Source organism: Phymastichus coffea, unplaced genomic scaffold (genome assembly GCF_024137745.1).
Source record: "Phymastichus coffea isolate CEN01 unplaced genomic scaffold, Cenicafe_Pcof_1.1 PCOF00055, whole genome shotgun sequence".
In the NCBI taxonomy this organism is placed as follows: Eukaryota; Metazoa; Arthropoda; class Insecta; order Hymenoptera; family Eulophidae; genus Phymastichus; species Phymastichus coffea.
This window is the reverse complement of record NW_026706866.1, coordinates 658,179-681,813: the sequence shown is the minus strand read 5'-3', so window position 1 is coordinate 681,813 and position 23,635 is coordinate 658,179. Positions and strand designations below refer to the sequence as shown.

The following is a 23,635-nucleotide window of genomic DNA, read 5'->3' as shown; positions in this document are numbered from 1 at the left end:
TATTAAGTACTGATAGAAATGTAAAATATTTTATTATATTTTTTTTAATTATTTTACTATGCGTACTGCCTTATAAATATTAAAGTAGAAAATGCAGATTGCAACTAAAGATAGTACGAATAAAGAGAAAATAATGCAATGATAACCACATCATTTATTCATGCCACAGAATCATTTTCCTCATTGAAAATGCACGAACCTTTATAACATAGTTAAGACACACCTCGACCTCATCGAAATGTAAAAATATTATGTAGAAGCAAAAATGCAAAAGCAAAGTCAATGATGTCATCCGTAAACTGTGCCAAGTACATGATTACATTTGTAAATGACAACCAAGTAGCAATCTATTTTGGCATCTAACCCATCGTATTTATATCGATTAGTGGCCGTTTTTTGCATTATCCATCTCAATAGGCAAAAGAAAACCTTTGCTTTTAAATGTTTTGTTGTCTCAACTTCATAAACTTTTATATGAAAAAATTCTCCATGAATTGCAAAATAACAAAGAACACTATATTTCGTGATCAAGATATGCACTATTTGTGAATCGTTCTCTTTGACATAATTTACTGTTATATTTGAAAATTTTCTTCTTCGCATCATGATAAAAATTCCAAAAAGGAGCAACCTATAGTTAGTTAAATTTATAAACATTTTAATAAATAAAAGGTTTCTAAAATAAAAGGTAAATACATTTCTGGTGAAATTGACCTCAAAAAGTCTGTCCAGCAGCTAGCATACATTCAAAGCTCACAGAATATCTAGAGAAATTGGTACGAGCTGTTTTATGACTCATAATGTTTTAACAATTAGTTTCGTAAGCAGGCTCATCAGCAGAAATGCAGCTAATAAGGAGATGTTGTTTAAATAATCATGTTGTATATTTCATCATGAATATATAATACTTAAATACTATAGCAACAAATGTAAAGATTTTATATGTACATAATTAGTTTCTTGATCAGTATATTATAGACGCATTATTTTATGATTTCTAAACAGTAATTCTAATTATTCACTTATTCATTTACATATATTTATAATATACACAAACGTATTTCATAATATAATGTTTAAAAATAATTTTTCTTATCATCAGTTTTGTAAAATAACAATCTTATACTTTAAAGACATTTTATGTTCGAAGCAAGATATTAAAATGTAATTAATGAAAAGAATAAGATCTGCACTACTTCTAAGCTTTGAAAAGGAAAAAATGGAAGATCAAATTAAAAAGATATTAGTGTCAATATTAGCAAAAACCTTCTGCTTCTCAACTTTTATTTCTTCCGACGAAAGGTTTTAAATGGGTATACTGTAGAACGAAATTTTATTTACAAAATCTTAAAGATTATTCGAAAATATTTTTTGAAGATGATTCATAGTTAACTACAGATTTTATTTAAAAGAGCAAGCAAATGACATTGTTTAATCATAAATCAGGTATAAAATTATTGTCCAAATATCAAACTTTGTTTTTTCACAATTTAAGAGCAAAGTAACTAAATTGTATTTTAATTATCGTGTTAAAAATTGTCAGATAAATGTACTTATTGAAATTGATTTAAAATATATGCTATTGATAACAAATAATCTACTTTTAAGAGATTCAAGTTACAATTTTTTTTTATGAAAACATTATAAAATTATACAACTATGGATTTGAATAAAGTGTTTGTGAATCTTTCATTTTTCGCCAGAAACGCGCACAGCCTGCGGTCGCGTAATCTCTCGTATAGACGATAAACGTACACATGAATATCGCTATACTAATTAAATATATATTAGAAACCTCTTTTCTTACGTTTAAATTTAATGCTACATTGACGCTATCAGATACAATTTTAGTCCAAAATAGATGCTTATAATGCGTAAAAGTAAAAATAATAAAAAGAACGTATTACCTGAACAAAACTTGAGCATTGCTGACTTTTTCTAATAAAACGACTAATCTAAACTGGCTGACTGCGATCACCAAACTTGTATAGGGAAAATATTAAATTGACGATTAAAATTTTTTGTGTGGGTATAAATCTACGAAATCGCTCAATTATTGTCCTTTTTATAATTAAGCAGATTAGAGCCGTAGTATCCTAGGTATTCGTTTCTATATATCGACTATTGAATGACGTTTCTCAAAATCGAACAAGCGTTATTTGTAGTTTAACAAGGACACGAATAAGCAGTTTCTAAATAGCGTTAATTTCAATATTCTCTGTCATTTACACATCGTTCATTCGAACTGAAATAATATGTATGATATCGAATCAAGAAAATAACATTGAGTTAATAAACAAAATAAGAGACGATATAGAAAGTTATATCATAAATATCGGACTTGCACGATCATAAATACACGTTTAGCGTTAAAGATAAATTGACTAATTTCTTTTGTTTCGACCATTTTTCCACATACGCAACCTATCATCATCCAATTGGTTATCACCCGATGCTCGCAACCTTCACGTTGTAATAGCACGCAGTGCTCCGGATGGCCAAGCTCCGTTACTCTCTTAAACCTCTCTCGCTTATCACATTGCATTTAGCTTTCTTCGCAACTCTACTATGCCTCTTCGATCAATTTCGCAATGGATCCAAACTTTCAAGGGAAAAGTCGTCAGTTCCGATCAACAGACCTCGACTAAACCCATCCTGCGAGAATAATTTTTACTTAGCTAAATGTTTCAGATTAAAGAGAAGGATTTGAAAAGTACAATAAAATACCTTCATCTCTGATAATCTTTTGTCCAGCAGACCAATGGCATTTTCAAGATCTTGATGGGTAGGTGAGTGAACTGAAGAATTACCAAACTCACCCATTTCGAATGGATCTTTCGTATCATTTTTATTCGCATTTGGAGCTGGATTAAAATGCACACTTCCAAACAAATCCTCTTTCACTCCGTTTTGTCGTCTTGAATCCTTGGCCTTGGGTGGAGGAGCCACTGGAGATAGCAGGTTCATTTACCACAAAGCAATACTTTTGTAAGACATGTATTAAGCAAATACTAAATACTCACACAGCGGTGGAGAGTTGATTCCATTTGTTTGAGTGAAGATAGCACCAGCAGTGATTTGGCCATTGGTGGAGTTGTTATTCGATAAGTGGTTTGAAATTCCATTGGAGGTATTCTCGAAGGCACGTGGATTGAAGTCATCTTCATCAAATTCATCGATCAGAAGACCCTCTCCTTTGGAATCGGTCGACAAATTCTGGGGGGATGGAGATTCACTTCTAGAAAATCAAGAATATTTTGCATTAATCGTATGCTGAACGATTGTTACGAAGATTCGGGTTTCAGCCTACCCCATGAAATTGTCATCGAAAGATTTTTCAAAGCTCCTCGGAGGAACTGGTGGCGGTTGTTGTGTACCATTCGAAGCATTTCCATTAGTGTCGGCAGCCGAATTGATGAAGAGTTTGGACGCACTGCCATTGACTCGAGGAATGCTGTCTTTCGCAGCTGTGCTTACGGCCGAGGACGAAGAAGTGTCAGGAACATAGAGAATATCGGGGATGTCATGTTGCGTAAGGTACGCTCCTATATCAGCCTGAATAAAAAGAAAATTTTCAAGTGAGCACTCGATATTTTTAAATAACTCAATGACTATTGTGTTGAATTTTTCACGTGGCACAATTCAATTGAAATTGGACAAGTGACGTACGGATCCTTTGATGGTGGCGATGTCCTGAAGACGTTGCCGGTAGACATTGTTCTCGTGCTCGAGGCGCTTGATCTTCTGTTGCAGAACCATGGCGCGTCTTTGGGCCTCGAGATCCTTGCCGGATGTCTCAAGGAAGCGCCTGTAAGCGAGGTCGAATGCTTGGCCAATCGTCAGTGTGATCTCCTCGGCGAGTTTGTCGCTCACAAACACGAAGCACGTGTGCCGCTCGGCGTCTTCTTCTTTGGCTATGAAACTGAAAAACTTCTTCTCGCCTTTGTCGTCCGCGCAATAAGAGATCCGGTGCAGCGGGTACTGGTGCATTATTCGCTGTTCCAATAATAGGCACGATTATTAGCTTACCGACGATCGGCAACAAGTTTACGAAAAATCGAAATTCACCTTCTGAGTGGTCTTGGTTTTTGGTTCCTGAATGGCAACGCCATCGATGCTGATGGTCAACTCGACTTTGGGCGTCTTCGACCCCTCGCTCTTCTTGATCTGCTGATTAAACTTAAGCTTACAGATTGCATCCTTGACGACTTCGATGCCTTTCGGTTGGTCGACTTCGGTACTGCCGAGATACTGCAAATAACAGTCATCCATTGTTCTATTAGCTCATCAAGCTGACTATTCATTTGATTATGCTATTAATTCAAGGTTGAAAGCACGTCAAAGTTGACGACACGTTGTTTGTGACGGGAATCGGTAAAAGTGAAAATTTCTGGCCGGAGCGAATTCTAAAAATGTACGCTTAGGCCGCGACCTGTTCAAAGTCGACGAGAGCCACGAGCGACTTTCACTGTTATTTGCACATGCGAGAGAGTTGCACTGTACACACACACACACACACACACACACCACACACCATCTGCCTAAGATGATATCGGTGCGCAGCGAGCGAGTGCATGGGAGCTCCACACGTGCAGCATACAATGCACGTGGCTTACGTAGATCTGCAGCTTTCCGGCACGCACACGCATATTTGTGCTGCAACTTGTACCCGCGGACTTTGACGCTGTTGATGTCGGTACTGTACGCGCTGGCTGCAAGCTGATCGAGTATGCGTCACGTACGAGACTAATTACATTTGGTCCATAATTATCATATTCTTAATTGGTTTAGCAACGCGTACTGCTCTCAAGTGGGACGGTCAATTAGCGTGCTTTGTGCGCGCGTGTGTGTGAGAGAGAGAGAGAGAATAATGAAACGCGATAGGTTACTTGATTCCCGATAAATAGCCGATCCGCCGTCGTGAGCTTCGCCTAATGGAATGCATCTTTCGATTGCTCTCGTACACGTGCGCGACTCTCCTTATATTTCATTTTCTTCGAGTGGCATCGAGTGCCTATCATCTTTGTTTAACGTGAGATTTTTATTGAACGCGCGTGCTGCGATATTTGAGAGAAAGCACTTTTTCGCTTTTCGTGCTTTAACCTCGTTTCACTTGCATTATTTCAAGGGATGCGAAAACTGCCAGTCGAGGTGCAATGGCGCGTAACTTTCTTTACAAGCGGCTGGAAGAATGGATAAACCACGCCACGATCTGCGGGTGTTTGGAATGTACCACTCTCTCGCGCGATGAAAGTATATATATATATATATATATATATATATATATATATATGTATATAGAGGCAGCAAAATTTATAGTCAACGAACTTTCGTCGTCGCTTGAAGATTCCAAGTTTTTTTTAAGTTTCTGCCATTCTTGTGACAAGCCGTTATCGATACGACGTTACTACAATTGAGAGCAACCGAAGCCTTAGCAAGTGGCTGAGTACGACGAGACTCAAATAAGCAGCGAAACCCATTTAAAATATAGCGGTTTTTTCGCATGAAAGTTAGTGAGTCAGTAAGTTCAAATCGGAGAACGGAGAGATCGCAAGAAGAGACCGGCACCGTAGCTCCGTTTTCCGTGGAGCTCGCTAAAGAGAATACGATCGGCAGTTTGACGTCTCGATTACGAAAGCGACAGATGCGATTTGCGCTTTTATTCAAGTAAATGGGATATTAGGAAGTGTTGCACAATGTACAAACTGCAAGTAACCGAATGGGCGCGAGTTCCATGTAATGGTGCTTTTCATTTGACCGAGTCGGTTGTGATCAATTAGAAGACACGTCTGCGAGGAAACAAGCGTGCTCAAGCTTTTCTACCCACTCGGACGTACCACGGCAAATCCAACGTTATTTTGCCGCGAGCATATAATTGCCGCGGGAACCGGTTGTATATTAATTGTCGCTTATGGGCGTCGTTTCACGCCTTATCCACACACATCCACGCTCGCGGATTGATACTTTGCGCAACCTTCCATCGGACATTTTACGCTTCGCGATTAGCTATTTTTCTCTCGTATGAAGCAAATCGTTAAGCAGGTATCGGCGGTTGAGCCGTGTCGAGGCAGTGAGCGGAATAGCCGCGCACCAGATCCGGCGATTGGGCAAGAAGCGCAAGTCGTCGGGCGAAGCTCGCGCGCGCGTCTACAATCCGCAAGACAACGCGATGAAAGTCCGACGGGCGTGTTATATATAATGCATATTATGCGTGTGCGTGTGTACGGAACATTGGAAAGTGGCAAAACGCGGCAAATAGCTCGCTCCCCGTGAAATTGTTGTACAAACGGAGCGAGCGCGGGGACGCGCTCTCACTTTCTATTCGAGACTCTGCTCGCGCGCGAATTCCAGATATCTCGGCCAACTGTGCAATCAAACGGGCGTACCTCCTCCTCGCGGATCATCGCCGGTAATCGGGCGCCGTTTCGCGTCCGCCAGCCGCCGCCCCGTGCTTTTCAAAAAGCCCGCGATCGTCCGTGTTTTACGGCCGCGCCGGGAATTCGTGTCAAGAGCAGACGGACCGTAATATATCTCGGACACTCGGCGATATTTGTAAAATGACGCAATCCTTCGTTGAGCTCGTAAAAGTCAATACCGCAGTTGCGTTGCAAATTGGCTTCTGTAAAACAGCCCTAATTGCGACAAATGAGCCGCAATTACATCTTCTCGACAGCGACGACGGGGCCATTTTCGAAGAGACAGCCGGCACTGCGTTTCAGAGCGATCTCGAACAGTTATGCGGCACCGATACGACTCCTCGTTTGCAGCGATCGTCGATCGACCGAGCCTCCGTCTGCGCACGCGCAGCAGCGTACGAACGAGAGCCGCGGCACGGTATTGCTTTGTCACGTGTAGCAGCTCTATAATGGCATCGAGAAATATGCGACTTCATAAATGTTCATGAGCCAACGCTTCAATTACAGAGTCGCCGTGACGAGGAGAGCTGAGTAGTGGTATACATGTATTCCCGAAGCAAAAAAATAAAGACTTCGCGGAACTCGTCTCCTCGTCGCACGGGGATTAATGTAAGGTTTGCGGTGCACCGCTGTTGTTAAATTAGCAAATGTCATTTGCATATGTATGTAGCAGGTGCCGTCTCCGACCTTGACTCGTTTCGCTCTCTCTCTCTCTCTCTCTCACGCACGCACATTTTGCGTATCGTGAGAAAAGGCTCGGCAAAAGTGATTGCACAGCGATTGTATTTATAGATCGCCGGCACATCGCCGTTCTACCGATTTCGCGCATTGCGAACGTCGAGTGGTCCACGTGGCATTGTTGCGCGCCGCCTTCGATCTCCCGCGAATTTCCCGCGCGATCGGCAATTAAACCGTCGCTCTCGCGCCAGAGGCGCAGCGCGTTTTCGCGTATTACGGCTGATTGCCAGCCGTGTTCTCTCGGCGACGCTTCCGCGACGCAATCGACTTCCGCGCTTGATTGCAGAACAAAAGGAGCGGAGATTGAAAAATGTAGCGCTGCGCGGGATCGCCGCTCGATCAAACGGGGCAGAGAGAGAGGGGGAGAGAGGGAGAATGATCGGCAGAAGTGCAGAGGTGTGTACCTTGACTAGGTAAGCGATGTGGCCTTTCTGAAGCGCGTCCGGTGGGTGTATCCAGTTTCTGCCGGTGCCTGCAACAGGTCCAAAATTGCACCTCTATTTAAGACGTGGCGCGCGCAGCGGCCCCTTTCGAACTTTGACACTGCGTCCTCTCGCTCGCCGTTATGTCACGCTCGCCGACCGCGCGTTGCGCAATGTCGCCGATCGATGGCTTACCTCCGCTTTTAGTCGGCGCATTTTTATTGTTCGTCGAGTTTTGTGCCCACTTCAGCAGAGTGGAATTCCTCATTTTGCAATGTTCCTCCTCGTCTCGCCGACTGCACACCGGGACTCCTGCAACAGCAACGCGCGCAAACTCATGACATGCGTGAATGTCCCTCGAGCGGCGCCTCTTTAATAATTCATGCCGCGACAGAGGCGCAGCCCGTGCGTCGCGCGACATTCGGGGCGCGCGGCCCTTCGTGCTCTTCGCGCTGCCGGCTTCCGCTTTCGACGCGCGGGCATCGGGAGCGCCGGCGGCCCGCATTCTCCACCGAGGCGTGCTTGGCCAACGGAGATGTACCCGCGCCACGCTCGTATCGCCTGGCAAACGTGCTGGAGCAGCTGCATTACTACACGCCCGCGACCTAGTTTAGTTATCTTTGCGTCCTCGGCCACGCGTTTTTTTTTTTTCAGACGTACAGCTGCGAAGAAAAATCTCTCCGGGCGGTCAGCCTTGAAAACGTCGCACCGAAGGCTGCCGATCGACGCCTTCCCGTGCAAGTCGTGGAGCGAGACTTTGGTCGACAAGTGGCGCTGCGGTTACTCGAAAACTCGGCGTGCCTCCCACGTGCGACGCGCGCAGAGAAAGAGAAGAGTTTTCTCCGCGGGCGCGCGGCCGCCTCGCTTCCGATTTCGCGTCGAGCGCAGATCGCGCGTAGATCGATGCACGGCAGAAGAGAAGAAAAAACAGGGAAGCGAGGCGGAAGCGACGAGTGGGCGTAAAAAAAGGCGATTCGAAGAAAGCCGACGGTCCCGAAAGCGAGCACTCGATGGACGAACCCGCTGTGCGGAGCGCGAAGCAGCAGCGTTTTCCATCGAGCTGCTATTACGCTTACGACACAGTTGCGCGCGCGCGCGTGTTGTCATCGCGAGGCTTCCCCGACATCGTCCACGTGTGATGACAAAAGCCAAACATCGTCCGTGCCGTGTCATCGACCCTGCGAGCTCGCTGCACGAACCGAATTTACCGCGAGTTCCATCATCTCGAAAACTCGCCGTTTGTTTTGGTAGCGCGCGAGGACGTCGCCGAGCATCGCTACAATTATCTCGTTGCTGGGGCATTTCCCAACTCTTTGCGTGCGCCCTCGATCGGCTACGGCTTCTAAATTCAATTCGAAGACGCTTCAACGGCAAGAGAAGAGAAAAAAGCAACAGTCGAGCGCAATAAGCCGCACAGCGTAGGAGAAGCGAGATACAGTGCCGCGCCAGGCGGATATTCGTATGGTTGATTGAAAGAGATGAAAAGTTATAATGCAGCGCGGTACGTGAATAGTGCGGGCGCGTGTAATGTCTCGCGCGGAGAGGCGAGCCAGTGGCACTGACAGAGAGAAAGATAAGGAGGGAAGAATGGTACCGGCACGTGCACGTCTCTCTCTCTCTCTCTCTGATTACTCAGCCTTCACAAAAGCGGCTGCGACCGGCGCGCGGCGGCGCATCGCCGAAGATAAAGCTTCGTCGTGATGATTGCTCCTAAATTTATCTGTCTGCTCTCGACTCGCTGAATTATTATCAGCCAGCTGCGTATGTACGGGTAGCCTCGATTTTTTCCCATCTCCGTTGTCGCGCCTGCGGCTTATTATCGGTCGCGGATTTTTCTCTTTTCACCCTTTCTGCCGGAACGACTTCGCTCTCTCGCCCGCGCGTCGTTCTCGACGTTCCGCGGGATCATCGGTCAACGACGGGCTGCGCGGAGAAAGTCTCGGCTCCGGAGCCGCGCCGTCGAAAAGCTCGCGTTCTCCGGCCGGCCGTCCGCACGCGGAGCAGCAACCGCGATAAAGCTGCTCGCGGATGCGAGTCACGCAGATCGCGGGACAGGAGCACGGCGCGCGAACAAGAGAAGCAGAACGGCCGGCGGGTCGATGGCCTGCTGCGTCCGACGGACGACGGTCGCTCGCGCTCTCGCCTCGGCGATCATTTTCGGCCGTGATCCGACGGAGGTTCGCCTCTGCAAGAGCGCGCGCGCGCGCGCGACGACAAAGACGCGGCGGAGGCTCATTTGAATATAATACGCTCTCGAGTTGCGCCTTCGTGCCGGGGCTGTGCGTTTGCGGAGAAAGCGCTAATCTCCTTACGGCGATACCCGAGAGCTGCGTTTAATGTCGCGATAAAACCACGCCGTCGAGCTCCGATAAGTCTCGTGACGGTGAAACCGACGTCTGCACTACTATCGAAATTCGATTCGGTTAGTCAACCATCCAAGTATCATACGCACAATGGCTTTTGCTTTGGCCTTCGCGGAAAGAAGAAACAGTGCAGTGTTTGCCGTGAATAAACTGCGATAAATTTTGACGTGCACGTCACGGCACCTCTTCGAAAAAAAAAAAAGTCTCTCTCGAGTGCTCGACGCTAATGGACAGCTGCGCGTAATGCGGGAATAACCGCGCAGGCAGGGCCTTTTATCACGAGTGCATGTGCGAGTTCGCACGCGAGGCTCGCGGCTTGGGAAATCGCGAAACTGTCCTTTTTTTTCCCTCCACTGTTGGTCTTTGTGAGCTTCTTCTCGGGCACGTTACGCGCGTCTCGTTCTTTCGTACGAGAAAGCGACACTCCGCGCTGCACAATGACGGTATAACCTTCGGTGGCGATGAGTTTGAGATTACGTAAAATATTCCTTTTTCGGCCGACTCGCTGCTCGTCTTCTTCGTTCGGCACTCTCGCGCACGCTCCGGCGCGAGGAATGCACGATAGGCCTGCCCTGCGCAATGCTCATCCCATTATTATCCTTTCGCGTCGACAATCAGTGACAAAGCCAGAAGCAAAGGCAGAGCGTCCAGAGCGCAGCGCAATGTCGAGTTTTGCGAAAAATTGGCTTTGACGTGCAACTCGTCGTCGACAAGGCTAATCGTTGAAAACGACCGCGCGAGCACGGATACGAGCGCTCATGTAAGAACGAAATGACATCGTCTTTTGCACAGTCTTTCGTAGCTTAAGCTCCAATTGGCAAGTTTGCAGCCTTCGGCGCATCAAGCGCTGCCATTCGTAAACTTCATCGCGGCCCTGACACAACGAGTATCAACTAGAGATTGAGTTATATCTTAATTTGAACAAGTTAGATATTGATACGCGCGCTTGGCTGCGCCTCGGTCACATCTCGATGAATAAAGCAATGTGTCGATCAGAATGACGCAAAGACACGCATCCGATATGACACTTTCTTTCGACTTGCCATTTCTGTCCTCGTTTTATTCGTGTGGGCTCGCGAGGTTCGGATTTGCAAGTCACGCGAGCGCGCGCGTGTCGTTGACGGGCAGTGGCGATAGCGAGAAAGACAGCGCAAAGGAACGACCGCAGCGATCGCTTCCAAGCTGGCAAAGCGTTAACGGACCTGAGATTGTTCCGCGGCTGCCCGTGGACGCGCAGATGCCGTTCGCGGAGCAGCTGCGAGTTCGCGTGTCAATTATTGGTTTCCTGCTGACCGAGTTATTGATAAAGTCCGGTGTCGCGTTCTATTTTGGTATATCGTTTATTGTCGGCGATTAGAGTCCGTCTAGCGCGGGCGAAATGGCAGAGTAGCGCTCAAGTGGGCCCGATCCACTTTCAAATTGAGTAATTTCATGATTGAATGCAACGTGTTACATTGGCAGATAGACCGAGCAATAAAATCTTCCCATCACCTACATTGGAACTGGCAGTCGGTCTGTCACGCGCCAAGCAGACGCTCGGATTGACTTTGATCGAGGAATGTGGTCTAGGTATACGCGTATCCCGGCACGGAACCCGTGCGCGACTTCACCTCGGCTCTCAGCGTCCCGGGTGAGCAGTAGCTCGACGCGCGCCATTGCATAATGCTCAAGGTGAAAATTGCCCCCTCCTGCGTGGCTTTTCCATCGCTGCTGCTCTCGCGTCCTTTCGCAACATTTTTTCTTCCTTCTTCTTCTTCTTCACTCTACATACAGCCCACGAGAGCCGTTCGCGCTGCGCGTCGCGCCTTGTACGCACGCGCCCGTTTGGTTTTTCTCCGATTGCCGCGTGGCCGCGAGCATTTCACGCGCTCTCGATGCGGCGAACGCGAGCGAGTGTCATCGCGAGTCGCATCACGGACATCTCTTTGCTTCCTTTTCCATTCCAACTTCCGTTTCCTACGCTGCGGCGCGCGAGCTGCTCGAAACTACTGCTGCTTGGTACACCGAGATGTAGGCCACTTTTACTCGCCGTCTAAAATTCTACCTCGAGCGCTTGTGCCGTTGCTGGACATTGAGTTATTCCGCTGCTCTTATCAAAAGTAGACTGTTCCGAGGCAAAGTAGCTTTCCGATGATGGCGATTTAGTCGAGGGCCGTTGGAACTGAACGGCAACCTTGAAGATGAATGTTGCGAACGATATGGATATTCATAGCAAGCGATAAAGGCGAGGATCGTCAAGCTGCTCGACAGACGTGCGATTGTACGAAAATATAACGAGTCAGTCGATCGAGCTGCTAACATTGACCTTTAATCCGACCTCGCGATTTCGCAGCCCAATCGGCAACACCATGTTGCACGTTTATCTCTCGATACGAAGCTATCAGCTGAATCGTCATTGCAACAACAACCGACCGTAACAATCAAATATGCTGCGATAGTGCGATACTTTTCGTATCGGCGTGAAAAAACAAATGGAATCGCGCGAAGAGCACGATAGCGCCGGATGGAGCGAGGAGGCTTGCATCAGCATCGCGCTCGCAGCCCAAGACTTTTCTGACGGATGCGGTCAATTAGAAAATGGCCTACTCGCACTTTCTCCTGCAAACTTGCGCCTTTTTTCAAATCTCCGCGCACCGGCAAGAACAAGACGACATTTTCTCTCTCTCTCTCTCTCTTTCTCCCACGACATTTATTCGAGTTGACTGTTAGTTATACTCCCGCTAATCAACAGTTATTGTACAACAATTGGCTTTCCAACGCCGGTCGCTGGCGGAAAAATATCCACCGTCATAGAGAAAGTTCATGGAATTAAATGTTACGTACGCCATCGATACGATCTTTCAATATATTTTTTTAAATTTATATACTTAATAAAACGATGCGTTCGTCAATACCAATATTAATTTCATTAATAAAATCAGCTCGTAGGCGTTTCCAACGAAAATTGATCGATACCTACGATGTATTTTGTTTGTAACGCATGATGCATCCAGAATTGAAATTGCAACAGGCACAACGATATCGAACGGTCAGCGATAACCCGTTTTGTTTAAAATGACCAATACACCCGAGGATGCCGCGGCGCCGACTAGACGCCTCGCGAGCGATGATTTGTCGATGCGCAATTAACGTTTCGACGAATCACGCTAAAATGGATTTGATGTTTGTTCAGCAACGTTTTTCCGGCGACTACTTTAAAGGCCGCTATGCCGATGTTTTCATTCGGTATGCGTTTCCCGATAGCGCTGCAAGTGAGTAATTATTGGACAATAGCGAAACGTTCATAAATGCACAAACGCGCTTATTTATAATTTTGATTGTGCTCGAGCGAAAAATTCCACGAACGCACTTCGATCGAGAAGAAGCTTGTCGCCACGAGCGACTGGCCAAGAATAACCAAAGAGATTGTTCACGGGAAGGATTCGATTGCGAAACTATTTGTTGCATCGAGCAGAAGAAGGGAGAAAAATCCGATGGCCGATAGGTGTTACTCGGCAGGACAGAGTCGTCTGCCAAACGGATGGGGAGGAGAGGCGTGCGCGCGGAGAGCAGGGCAGCGTTGACGCGCGACGCGGCCGGCAGGGTCGACGACAAAAAGGAAACTAGAACTCGAACGGTGCAACAGGTTTTCCCGATGAGAAAACTCGCCGGCAGAGGCGACCGACTCGACTCGCTTAGCTCGCGGCCTCTGTGACAAAATGTCGCGCGCTTTACGAGCGGCGCGCCGGCCGCCACTGTTCCTCGACTTTTTCGTCGTGTCGCGGCCGTCGGAAAAATGGTAAATCGCTCGCGCCGCTGACCTTGTTCGCGCGTGCGCTCGGAGACCGAGAGCCGATCTACAGTTAGCTGGCACGGAGGATACTTTGAACTCCGCGCGTTTCATCCGGCTCTACAGTCTAATTACGCCTCTGCCGGATAACGAAGCGAATTGTTGAGCCGCCTGCCAATTTAGCTCGCGTTATATCTGGGTTAATTCAACGCGACTCGTAGCTTGCTGAATCGGCAAACTCTTATTGCGTACGCTCTATTAAGAGGAAGAAAGAAAGAAGCCGATCTCGGCGAAGCGAATCGACGGATCTCTCGGCACGGCGCTCCAAATTAGTAACAAATGACTAAGCGACCCGATCCCTCGTGTGTTTTCGTAGGAGCTCCTTTTTGACAATGTACGACCACGCGTGCGAGTCGCCTTATTCCAAACAAACAATGCGACAACGGCCTCGCCGAAGACAGAACCATTTTCTCGCCGCGAGAGATGCAAACGAATAAACGTCCGCGCGCGACAAACGTGATTCACTGCTGAAAATGCACCTTCGCTAAAATTCAGGTCAACGGTATATTTGTACGCCGACTTGTTGTCACAGCTGCGAGATGTACGTACGTGTCTTTATGCAGCTCGTCGGGCATTTGTGTTTTCTGCTTTGGTCGATTATCTACAGCTTGCTGAATCGTTACGAAAGCAGCTTATTTGCGTGGAATCGAAGGAGAATGAAAAAAAAGGCGAAAAAAAAAGTCGGAGTGCACGAACGTTTCGCGTTGGAAAACAGGTAGCGCAGCGCCAGACGAGCGGCGCGAGCAGCGTCGAGAGAGTCGTCGCCGCAGACATCACAGAGCACAGAGCGCGATTTCGGACGGGCGATCGCACTGTACGCCGCCGAGGGATACGCGCGAAGAGTAGCAGCGTGTCGAGAGTGTCGGAGCGATGGCTGCTGACTGCGAGACGAGCCGCGACAGCGGACTTTCTATGCAGCTTGGAAAGTGGCTGCGCCGCGCGCTGGATGGAACGAGCTCGAACTTACCGAAGGTAGCCAGGAGGATCCTGCAACTTTGCTTTTCGGCGAGTTGGCTCTGTCAACTCTGCAAGCTGCGAGAAGATGCGCGAGCGTGGAGTAACTGGAGGTTCAGATGAGCAACGACGGATGCACGGCGAGCATCTGCACAGCGCTGGTATAGAGAGAAAGTACACAAAGGTGCAGGTGTCGGCTCGGCTTTGCGAGAGAGTTGCGCACGAATAGAGAGACAGAGACAGAGAGAGACAGAGAGAGAGAGAGAGAGAGAGAGAGAGAGACAGAAAGAGAGAGAGAGAGAGAAAGAAAGAGAGAGAGAAGAGAAAGAGAGAGAGAGAACGACACACTGCGCGTGGCACGGTCGCGTTTAGTATACTGAATACTGCGCTGCTGCGTGTCTACCGCGAGTTTCGCGCAGTTACTGAGCTGCTCTCCCTTCCCCCAGCCCTCTCTGCCCGTCTCTCGCTCGCTCGTTTTGACTTGCCGGCGCGCGTTCGCTTGTGGGAGTGCTCACAACGACGAGGACAGAGAAAGGCAAGCCGCGAGCACACACATACGCGAGCGCGCGCGCGCGCGCACGAGAGAGAGAGAGAGCGAGAAAACGTGACGTCGGCGGCGAGAAGAGTGGCAGGGGAGGGTATGCCGCCGACGACCACGACGGCCAGTGAGGAAGGGGAACAGGAAGAAGAGAATGCTGGTACCACTGGTACCAGCCACGACCGAGACCGAACCACTACCAACGCGCGCCTCTCGCACACGTACGCGCGCGCGCGCTCTATCCGCTGCTGTTCACCTCTGTCCTGCCTCGCGCCTGCAATAGCGCCGACTCCCGCTCCTTCCTTCTCCTTGTTACTCCCCGTTTCCTCCGCTGCCGTTATTTATTCGACACCTATTCGCGCACCCTCCTTTCTCGCACGTACCGACCGTTTCGGCAATTATCTCGGCTCGTTTGCCCGATCCTTTCGTCGGACGCGGAGCCGATGAAAGTTGCATGACGCACCGAGAGTCAATCCAATCTCGCGGCTTTCCCACAGGAACACCCAGCGAACTATCATTCGAGGCGCATTACAAACGCTCTTGCGAAATCTATCAGTCAGTTCGCTAACAATGCCTATTATGCATGAGATAACCTTCAATTATTGGTTGATTAACATTTTGATCGGCCGGTGCATATTGAAGCGAGCGTGTCGCAATAAATATATTCAACAATTATTTCTATTCGTTCGTTGCGTAAAACTCGTCGAACATTACGATTTCGTTCTGTTGTCCAAACAAACTTTCGCGCGCTCGCGGGTTTGTCGCACTTTCATTACGTCAACCAGAAAGTAGCAAAAATTACGATTTGCAATTGTGCTTCAGCGGTGGCAGGCTCGATTATGTCGGATACTTTTATTTATTTCTTTTATCGTCTTTATCTACGTTCTTTCGCGTGGTAGAATCTGCAAGCGAGAGCACGCCATTTCTCCGCTGCAAGAAATTTCAAACGACGATAGTCGCGAGTGCTTCGCGGACTGAGTTTCTCTCGCTTTTTCGATTCTGTTTCATATACATTAAAATCGAATTGTTCGAACAGCCTGCCTCGCGTACATTGCAGCGTTATTAGCTGAAGCACTGCTCTCTCCTCGTGCACGCGCCCACTACACTTGGCGATAAGGGAAATCCAACTTTCAAGTGTGCCGCGCTTTGCGCGCTCAAAGTCGCGCGGTGTATTAGGACACGCTGATTTAAATATCTGCACACTTGGAATAACAGCAGCACGCGCGCGCTTCTGTGTGTGTGTGTGTGTGTGTGTGTGTGTATACACATGCACTTTCACTGCCGCGCACAGCCGATAAGCGCCAACGGCAGAGAGAACAAAGCAGCTTATTTTTGCCTCTTGTGCCTTGTTAACATTTTTTTGAATTTCTACAGCACGGATTTTCATTTTGAATGCATCACTCGGTTTTCTTTTTTTTTCTTCCACGCAAGCGAACCTGCAGCGAAACTCTGGTGGCGCGCGTGCCGATCCGAGCTCTAGAAAATCCAATTGGAGCGCGCAGATTACGCATGCAAAATTATAACGCGCACGAGTTTCGATGTCGTATGAATAATTCCGCTAATAAAGCCTCGTAATTGACCCAAAAACGAGACAAAAGAAAAGACGCGTTCTTTATCGCCGATGCTAACGCGCTTCTTCTAGCGGACTTTTCAAGCCTACGCGATCGGTGCAACGGAGTTAACGGAGCGCGATGAAGATTGGCGACGGCGCTCGATTGGAAAAAAACGAAAAAGCACTCAAGCGAGCTGCGTGATCGAATTAATAATGCGGCGGGTGTGTTGAGCCGCGCGATACAAGCGGCTTTCCGCACGCGACCTTGACTCAGTCCGAGGCCAGCCAGCAGCCACCGCGGGCATTCGGCAGTTCAGTTGCGTTCCAATGTACCGCGAGAATCGACGCCTCGTCATCGGAGCGCGTTGACACTTTCTCGCTGATTTTTTTTTACAAAACCCGATAAGCGTACGGAGAAAAAACCGAGCGTTATCGACACTTCTAGCTACAGCTCATTGCGTTGCCGGTCGATGGTTATTATTATGATTTTGGAGCCAATCGAGGGGCAGGGGGAGGGGAATATCCGAGCACAGGCGTCGAGTTTCTCTCGCGTTGGCGGCGAACTTTCCCATTCTGCCGGACTCTTTCTTTCCGCAGCCGCGCGCGCGATAGAGATTTGCTTCTTTTTCGCGGTGTCGAGCTATATAACGCAGCTCGCCGCGTGCACGGATAGCGAAAGTGACGTCAACGGCGGCTAAAGACGTGAGCTGTCCCGCACGTCAACTTCGCTCGGCACAGGATTCTCGCTAGCGTATATATACTGATTTTCTGTTTTTCTCTACAGACTTGGAAATTTCCAAAACGATACATCTGTTTCGTTTGCTTGTGGTTCTTTTTTTTGTCTCTTTATCGCTCTGGCGACTGTTGGGCACGTTTATTCTTTTTTTTTTAATTTAGAACGCTATAATGTTGAGTCAATCTTGATAACAAAATATAAACGCGTAATCATAAAAACGTTTGATCCTGCTCGTTAATTTATTCAAATATGCAATATATATTTAGTTTTTATTACGACTCACGAGTCGATTATACCGAGAGTTGTTTGTTTTTCTTTCGACGAATATATTATTTGGTTGGAAAAGAAATCAAACGAAAAATAAAATCTGATACAAAACATTTCATCAGCTTAATCGACGTTTAGGATGAGTTTAAATGCAATGCACAATGTAATGCGAAGAACAAACGCAAACCTTGGAAAGTCAGTGTACTCAGGTAGTGTAGATAAAAAAGAAAAAATGAGTATGGCAAAATAGGCATAAAGGTGTGCCGTTCGCGTTTTCTTCGTCCGCACAGTATATCATCACACTACTCACGTATTCTTGAATGCACGCGCGCGCACACACACACACACACACACACACACACACACACACACACACACACACACACACACACCATCCAGAATAGTGAAACACACCTAGGGTAACTATGTATAATAACAAAAAAATCAAACTATTCTACATATATTACAAGTTCACTCGACGTATTCTTTGATATTTGAAATACCTCACACATACCTAGATCACTTTAATAATACTTTCGTCTTTATAAAATAGAGATGCAAGACATGAGTTTTCTAAAAATGACCTTGTTACAGCATTCATATTGAGCTTTTTAATGATAAAAGCAAGTATTGAGCTATTTTCGAGAGAATTCGAGCAACACTATACATATAGACAAATTATACTGAAAAGCGTCACGTAAACTTGTTAAACTGGTTTGGTTTAATGTCAAGCAAGAAATCAAGTTCATTCACTTCAATGCAAATAGAATATTCTCCTGATTACTCATATAATATTCTCATCACAGGAAGTCATTTAATATTATAAATTTAACATGTTCTATTTACTAACTAAAGTAAAACTGATTAAAAAGTATTCTATTGAATGGAACTTGATGTAATTTTTAAACGTACAACGACTTTTTATATAACGTTAGATTATAAGTATGAGTCTAAGTGAAAGATATATGACAACTAAAGTATGCAATTTGAAAAAGAATATTTGCAATGATTTGCAAAAGTTATTTTAAAGCTTAACGATGTAAGTAAATGTTTGAAAACGCAATATTAGCGTTGGCTTCGTTTAGGTGAACGTAGCATGATGTTATATACTTTTACCCAATAAAGGAATGTACACAACTTATGACCCCTAATTAGTTTAGCATTTTTCATAGTTTTATCCGCGTGCTGTTTCCGTACATACCGACCACAGTCTTCATGCAGTCAAACGAGTTCTGGACGCATATGATTCAGCATTAACTTATGCGTGTACAGATATACATCGATTTCAAAAAACATATTTAACCGGTTTTTATCCTAAAAACTTGCTTTTTATCTCTTTTTCATTTTAAATTAATTAGTGAATCAAACATTGATACACAATGTTATGGAAAATTTGATGTATTGTGAAATATTTATCGACGGTAATTTTAGTTCCAAAGTAAAAGCCATTTCATAATATTCAGCCTTGAAGTTACCTTTTATTTATTTTAATTTTTTTTAATGAAACTTTAATGAAATTATTGAAAACAACATCGCGGATAAATAAAAATCCACTCTATCGTGTTATATTATTCTCGAAACTTGTAATCAATTCACTGCGTATTAGATTTCGTCTACTAGAAATGTATGAATTACAAAATTTACTATTCTAGTTACTATTTACGGAATTCCAGTGCAACGATTATTGAAAAGTTTCATATACATCCATTACAAAAGGATACATTTGGAATGGGGCATTCGAATGCAGGCCGTTTCTTTGATATTCGCATTCTATAATAACCGCAAGAATTTGAAAATTCTATATTGGTATCATCGACAGTCAAAGGAAAACTGTCTATGGGCAGATATTTAACCAAGGTATCTAATATACACAATGTATTATCTGATCCTTTATAAATATTTCCATCAGACACTGTAACATAACTTTTGAACTACCTGTTAACAAGGTAATAAGTCAATTTTTCGAGAAAAAAATTCACCGAGGATTTCAGGAAAGCTGCATTACTTTGAGATGGTTTGATCTATTTGGCATAATTATTTCCTTTTAAAAGGATTATATCTCTGCTATTTTTGGTAGTATTATGAATTATTCATAATTTCAAGATTATTATATTATTTTCATCACACAGGATTCATACATGTTTTTCAGTGAAAAATCGAGTATTAGTATGGCGATATCCTAGTTATCGGTGAATCGGTAAACAGCCGTATATTTCGTTGTCCTAATAAATACATTCGCTATGAAAAAGTAATGCCACAATTTACTTATCTGCGATTACTCGATAGAAAAAGCACAAAGCATAATCTAATACGATTAACAATGATCGCACTAACTTAAATCTTAGTAGACTAGTGCATCACATTGTAATCTGTTTTCACTGGCTTTAATAGCTTGCGATGATTGGAGGGGAGTTGTCGGGACTGAATTGAAGGCAGCATAAGTTGTGATCTCATACCACCTGGAACAAATCGTTCAGTTATTGCCTGAAAGTTAACGTGGTAAACACTTTTCTTGTAAATTACCGCCAAAGATCCTTCTATTTATTAACATTGGCAAGAACATTGAAACTGAGGTAAATTCATGGATTTAATTCTACGGAATAACGTTCGAAATAACCACTTTACGTTAAAAAATCCTCTTTCATTATTTTAGTGCTCTTCTAGTTGAAACTTGGCAGTATGGAGGAAGAACAGATCTTTTACTTCGATATTGAGATGATGGCACTCATTAAGTTGAATCGAGAAAATCAGCTTATAAAAGCGAGACTGACTCCAGAGCTGGCCGTAGTAGATGACGGTTGGGGAACGTTGCTGCATTATGCAGCTTATTGCGGTAACGATGATGTTATCAATTATTTAATCGAGCTAGGAGCTGAGGTTGACTGCTTGAATATAGATGGGCGAACCCCTCTCATGCTAGCTGTACACACTAAAAGCGGAGCAGCGGTTGATGCTTTGTTGAACGCTGAAGCTGACATCCATGTTATAAGTCCTGAAAAAGTGGACGTTATATGCATGGCTTTTCATCCAGCTTATGACCAAGATGACATTGCCGAACTGATTGGTCTCCAACTTTATCGTGAAACAAAAGAAACAGAACAATTCGTTGAGAAGATAATTAATGCTGGATGCTCGTTTTACACAGCTTCACTTTTTGGAAATATCGACGTGCTAGAATCTATGATGAACCGCGGTTATGACGTCAATTTTAGAGGTACCGAGGGCAAAACTGCACTGCATATTGCCGTCGAGAAAAAAAACTTGAAAATGGCGGAATGGCTGGTTGAACGAGGCGCAAATATCAACGCACAAGATAACTTTACGCGCAGCGTATTACTAAACGCCGTATGGTTCAAACACACGGCCATGGTCAAACTTTTTCTGGAGTTCGGTGCTGATCCGGACATCAAGCATACTATCGCGTGCACGCCATTAATTGAAGCGTGTAGACGGTATAGACTACGGAAACAACGGCCGAAATCCCGGCGCAAAGCTTGTGCCACGCAAGCCAGCTGATTCTAAAAATGATAACGGAGGTCCCATCGGTTTACGATTTTCCCACTGGATTTCGGTCAAACAGGATCCCAAAGAAATTCTTAGTAGCTCATTTGGCGCTACTCGACAGACGTGAATAGTCATGCGCGCGACAAGCCATACATTGTAATAATCGAGAACGACAAACGGTTTTTGCGGAAATAAGAAAGCATTATGAATGTTTTCATCAAGTACTCGATGTCATGTGCCGTTAATCCATCGCTATTGCACATGCTAACAATAAGTGAACGGACATTGAGAAGATTTGTGCGGCAAGAAGACGCATTCATTTTTATCATTGAAAACGTCTGCTTCAAGGCTTCAAGTACAAGCTGAGCGATCAATTCCCTTATTTTTTCAACGGTCTTTTTCAAGAAACTCTATTTGCCAATTGGTTTAGTGAAGCTAGAAGATGGAAGAATTTCGATCTTTTATGATACATTCTACGAAAATCATGACGAATACTAACTTGCCACGCAAAAAATAACCGAACACCTGAATAAGCGTGAGCTCGAACAATTGAATCGTGCCTGAGATTTGAATGTCGCTTAGCGATTTCGAATTAACTGAACTAAATATAGTAATATATTTGTTGCGGTAGCGCTCGACGATATCAACTAATGTCGAGCGTTATCGCATAAAAAATTCTTTTCATTGAAATCATGAGCTGAATAAAATGGATAAGTTTTTTATTGACTTTCTTTTATTGACGGTTTCTAAAAGATAATCCATATTCAGGAAAAAGTATGTTTACTTACAGTACAATTAATTAATTTTTTAGATTTCTATATCCAGCCGTAACTTCATACAAAATTTGATAAGATCGTTTTCCAATTATTACATCACTCTTGCAAGCATGTGTAAACACATATAAATAAAGTGAACCGCTCAAAATCGAGCTTGTCTTTTTAATTTTTTCATGAAGAAATAACTGCAAAATCTTTTGCGCCAAAAATGAATAACCACGATGTAAACATGGATATTCATAGGTTATTCTAAGATAATCTAAATTAAATGTATAACGTTATAGAAGAATGTGTTACAAGAAAATATATTTTTATGCCAATTAGTAAGTCATATCAATGCAAAATCAATCACAACGCATTAAACAAACGCACAATTTTACGCACGCTGTAACATCTATTTATTGTCACCCGTCCCAGGATATCAGAATAATGAGGCTCTTAAATTATTCTTGACAGAGGGCTTAGTGAAAGTGCACTGGAGAACTTTGCTGTATTATTCAACCAACTGTAACAATGTAGTTATGGATTTTGACTGTCCATATAAAATTGGTAAAATTCCTTCTTATTGTACGATATGAGCATGTTACAGTTTTTTCTGCTTTCCTATCTTGATATTTTTACCGCCGATGATAAAGGATCGAATAACTTATACATAATTTTTACTTGAATATTGTGATGATAAGGTTTTAATAAGGTGTGTGTTTGAATAAAAATACGAAACTAACATAACGGAAGTGTTGGTCATAAGACTAACTGTAGCTGGATGTTTCAGACAACTACACTTTTGCACAATGTCAATGCTGATTGTATGTCAAAGTGCAGGTTTGGTGCCGATTGTGTAAGTACTAATAGCAGAGCCGTACCACATTTTATTGTATAGAGGAACAATTTGGAATTGATAAAATGGCTAATTAACAGAAGCACGAAATTTGACGCATCGAATGGATTTGAACATAATGCACCAATGGAAACCATAAGTTATAAAAACGTGGACGTGGTGAAACTTGCTCTGGGTATCGATGCCAATCTAAACATCTAAGATATAACTAAAAGCACACCGCTATTTGAATTACGTAGACGTGCATCGCTTTATTCGAGTGTAAACCTCACACAAGACAAGCATCTACTTTCCCGCACTAGTTACGTCATTAATGTACTATTTCTTACATCTACCAATAGGTCTTCATACCTTTCTCCTTTTAACTTATCGTTCGAATGAGAAGTGATGTATTATCATCAATAGCTATTTCGACAATCCGTTTTAAGCCATTGCTGTCAAGAATTTAGAAAGAAATATTATATTATCGCTTGGAAAATAGATTTAAAAAAATGGGTCATCAAAGTTTACCAATTTATTACGGCCAGATATTTAAAGCATGTTTCAACGTGCTTTTTATGGTATAACATTAGCTTCATGCATTGTAAGGGTTTAACAAATACGATTTCAAAATGAGATTCATTTTAATACACTCAACACTCATTTTGTATTTTTAAATTTCAGTTAATTCGATCAGTAATCTTGTTAATTAAAATATGAGTA

At 44.5% G+C, this 23,635-nt stretch overlaps 2 protein-coding genes across 3 annotated transcripts; one reads left to right on the top strand and one right to left on the bottom strand.

The window, feature by feature from the left end:
• Nucleotides 1-718: 718 nt before the first annotated feature.
• Nucleotides 719-15,155, bottom strand: LOC131665943 (PTB domain-containing engulfment adapter protein 1-like). Of its 2 annotated transcripts, XM_058938218.1 has the most exons (9): nt 14,736-15,154; nt 7,772-7,888; nt 7,559-7,626; nt 4,069-4,251; nt 3,670-3,996; nt 3,311-3,555; nt 3,024-3,238; nt 2,728-2,948; nt 862-2,655 (listed from the first exon to the last, which is right to left on the bottom strand). In XM_058938218.1, exons 2-9 carry the CDS (start codon nt 7,842-7,844, stop codon nt 2,581-2,583), a joined length of 1,407 nt encoding a protein of 468 aa, XP_058794201.1. In that variant the 5' UTR covers nt 7,845-7,888; nt 14,736-15,154; the 3' UTR covers nt 862-2,580. The 2 variants fall into 2 exon arrangements, with proteins under 2 accessions (XP_058794202.1, XP_058794201.1); XM_058938219.1 differs by lacking the exon at nt 7,559-7,626 and having other exon boundaries at nt 719-2,655; nt 14,736-15,155.
• A 5,058-nt stretch (nt 15,156-20,213) lies between these two features.
• On the top strand, nt 20,214-22,247 carry LOC131665941 (putative ankyrin repeat protein RF_0381). The gene is made up of 2 exons (XM_058938214.1): nt 20,214-20,388; nt 20,469-22,247. The coding sequence occupies exon 2, from the start codon at nt 20,495-20,497 to the stop codon at nt 21,329-21,331; it is 837 nt and encodes a 278-aa protein (XP_058794197.1). The 5' UTR covers nt 20,214-20,388; nt 20,469-20,494; the 3' UTR covers nt 21,332-22,247.
• The last annotated feature ends 1,388 nt before the right edge of the window (nt 22,248-23,635 follow it).

What these genes read in the sequence shown, in the direction of transcription:
- LOC131665943 (XM_058938218.1), bottom strand. Translation starts at nt 7,844, where the DNA reads ATGAGGAATTCCACTCTGCTGAAGTGGGCACAAAACTCGACGAACAAT. An exon ending in ACATCGCTTACCTAGTCAAG is followed by an intron (nt 4,252 to 7,558) that starts GTACACACCTCT and finishes TGTTATTTGCAG; the next exon opens with TATCTCGGCAGTACCGAAGT. An exon ending in AAACCAAGACCACTCAGAAG is followed by an intron (nt 3,997 to 4,068) that starts GTGAATTTCGAT and finishes TTATTGGAACAG; the next exon opens with CGAATAATGCACCAGTACCC.
- LOC131665941 (XM_058938214.1), top strand. Translation starts at nt 20,495, where the DNA reads ATGGAGGAAGAACAGATCTTTTACTTCGATATTGAGATGATGGCACTC.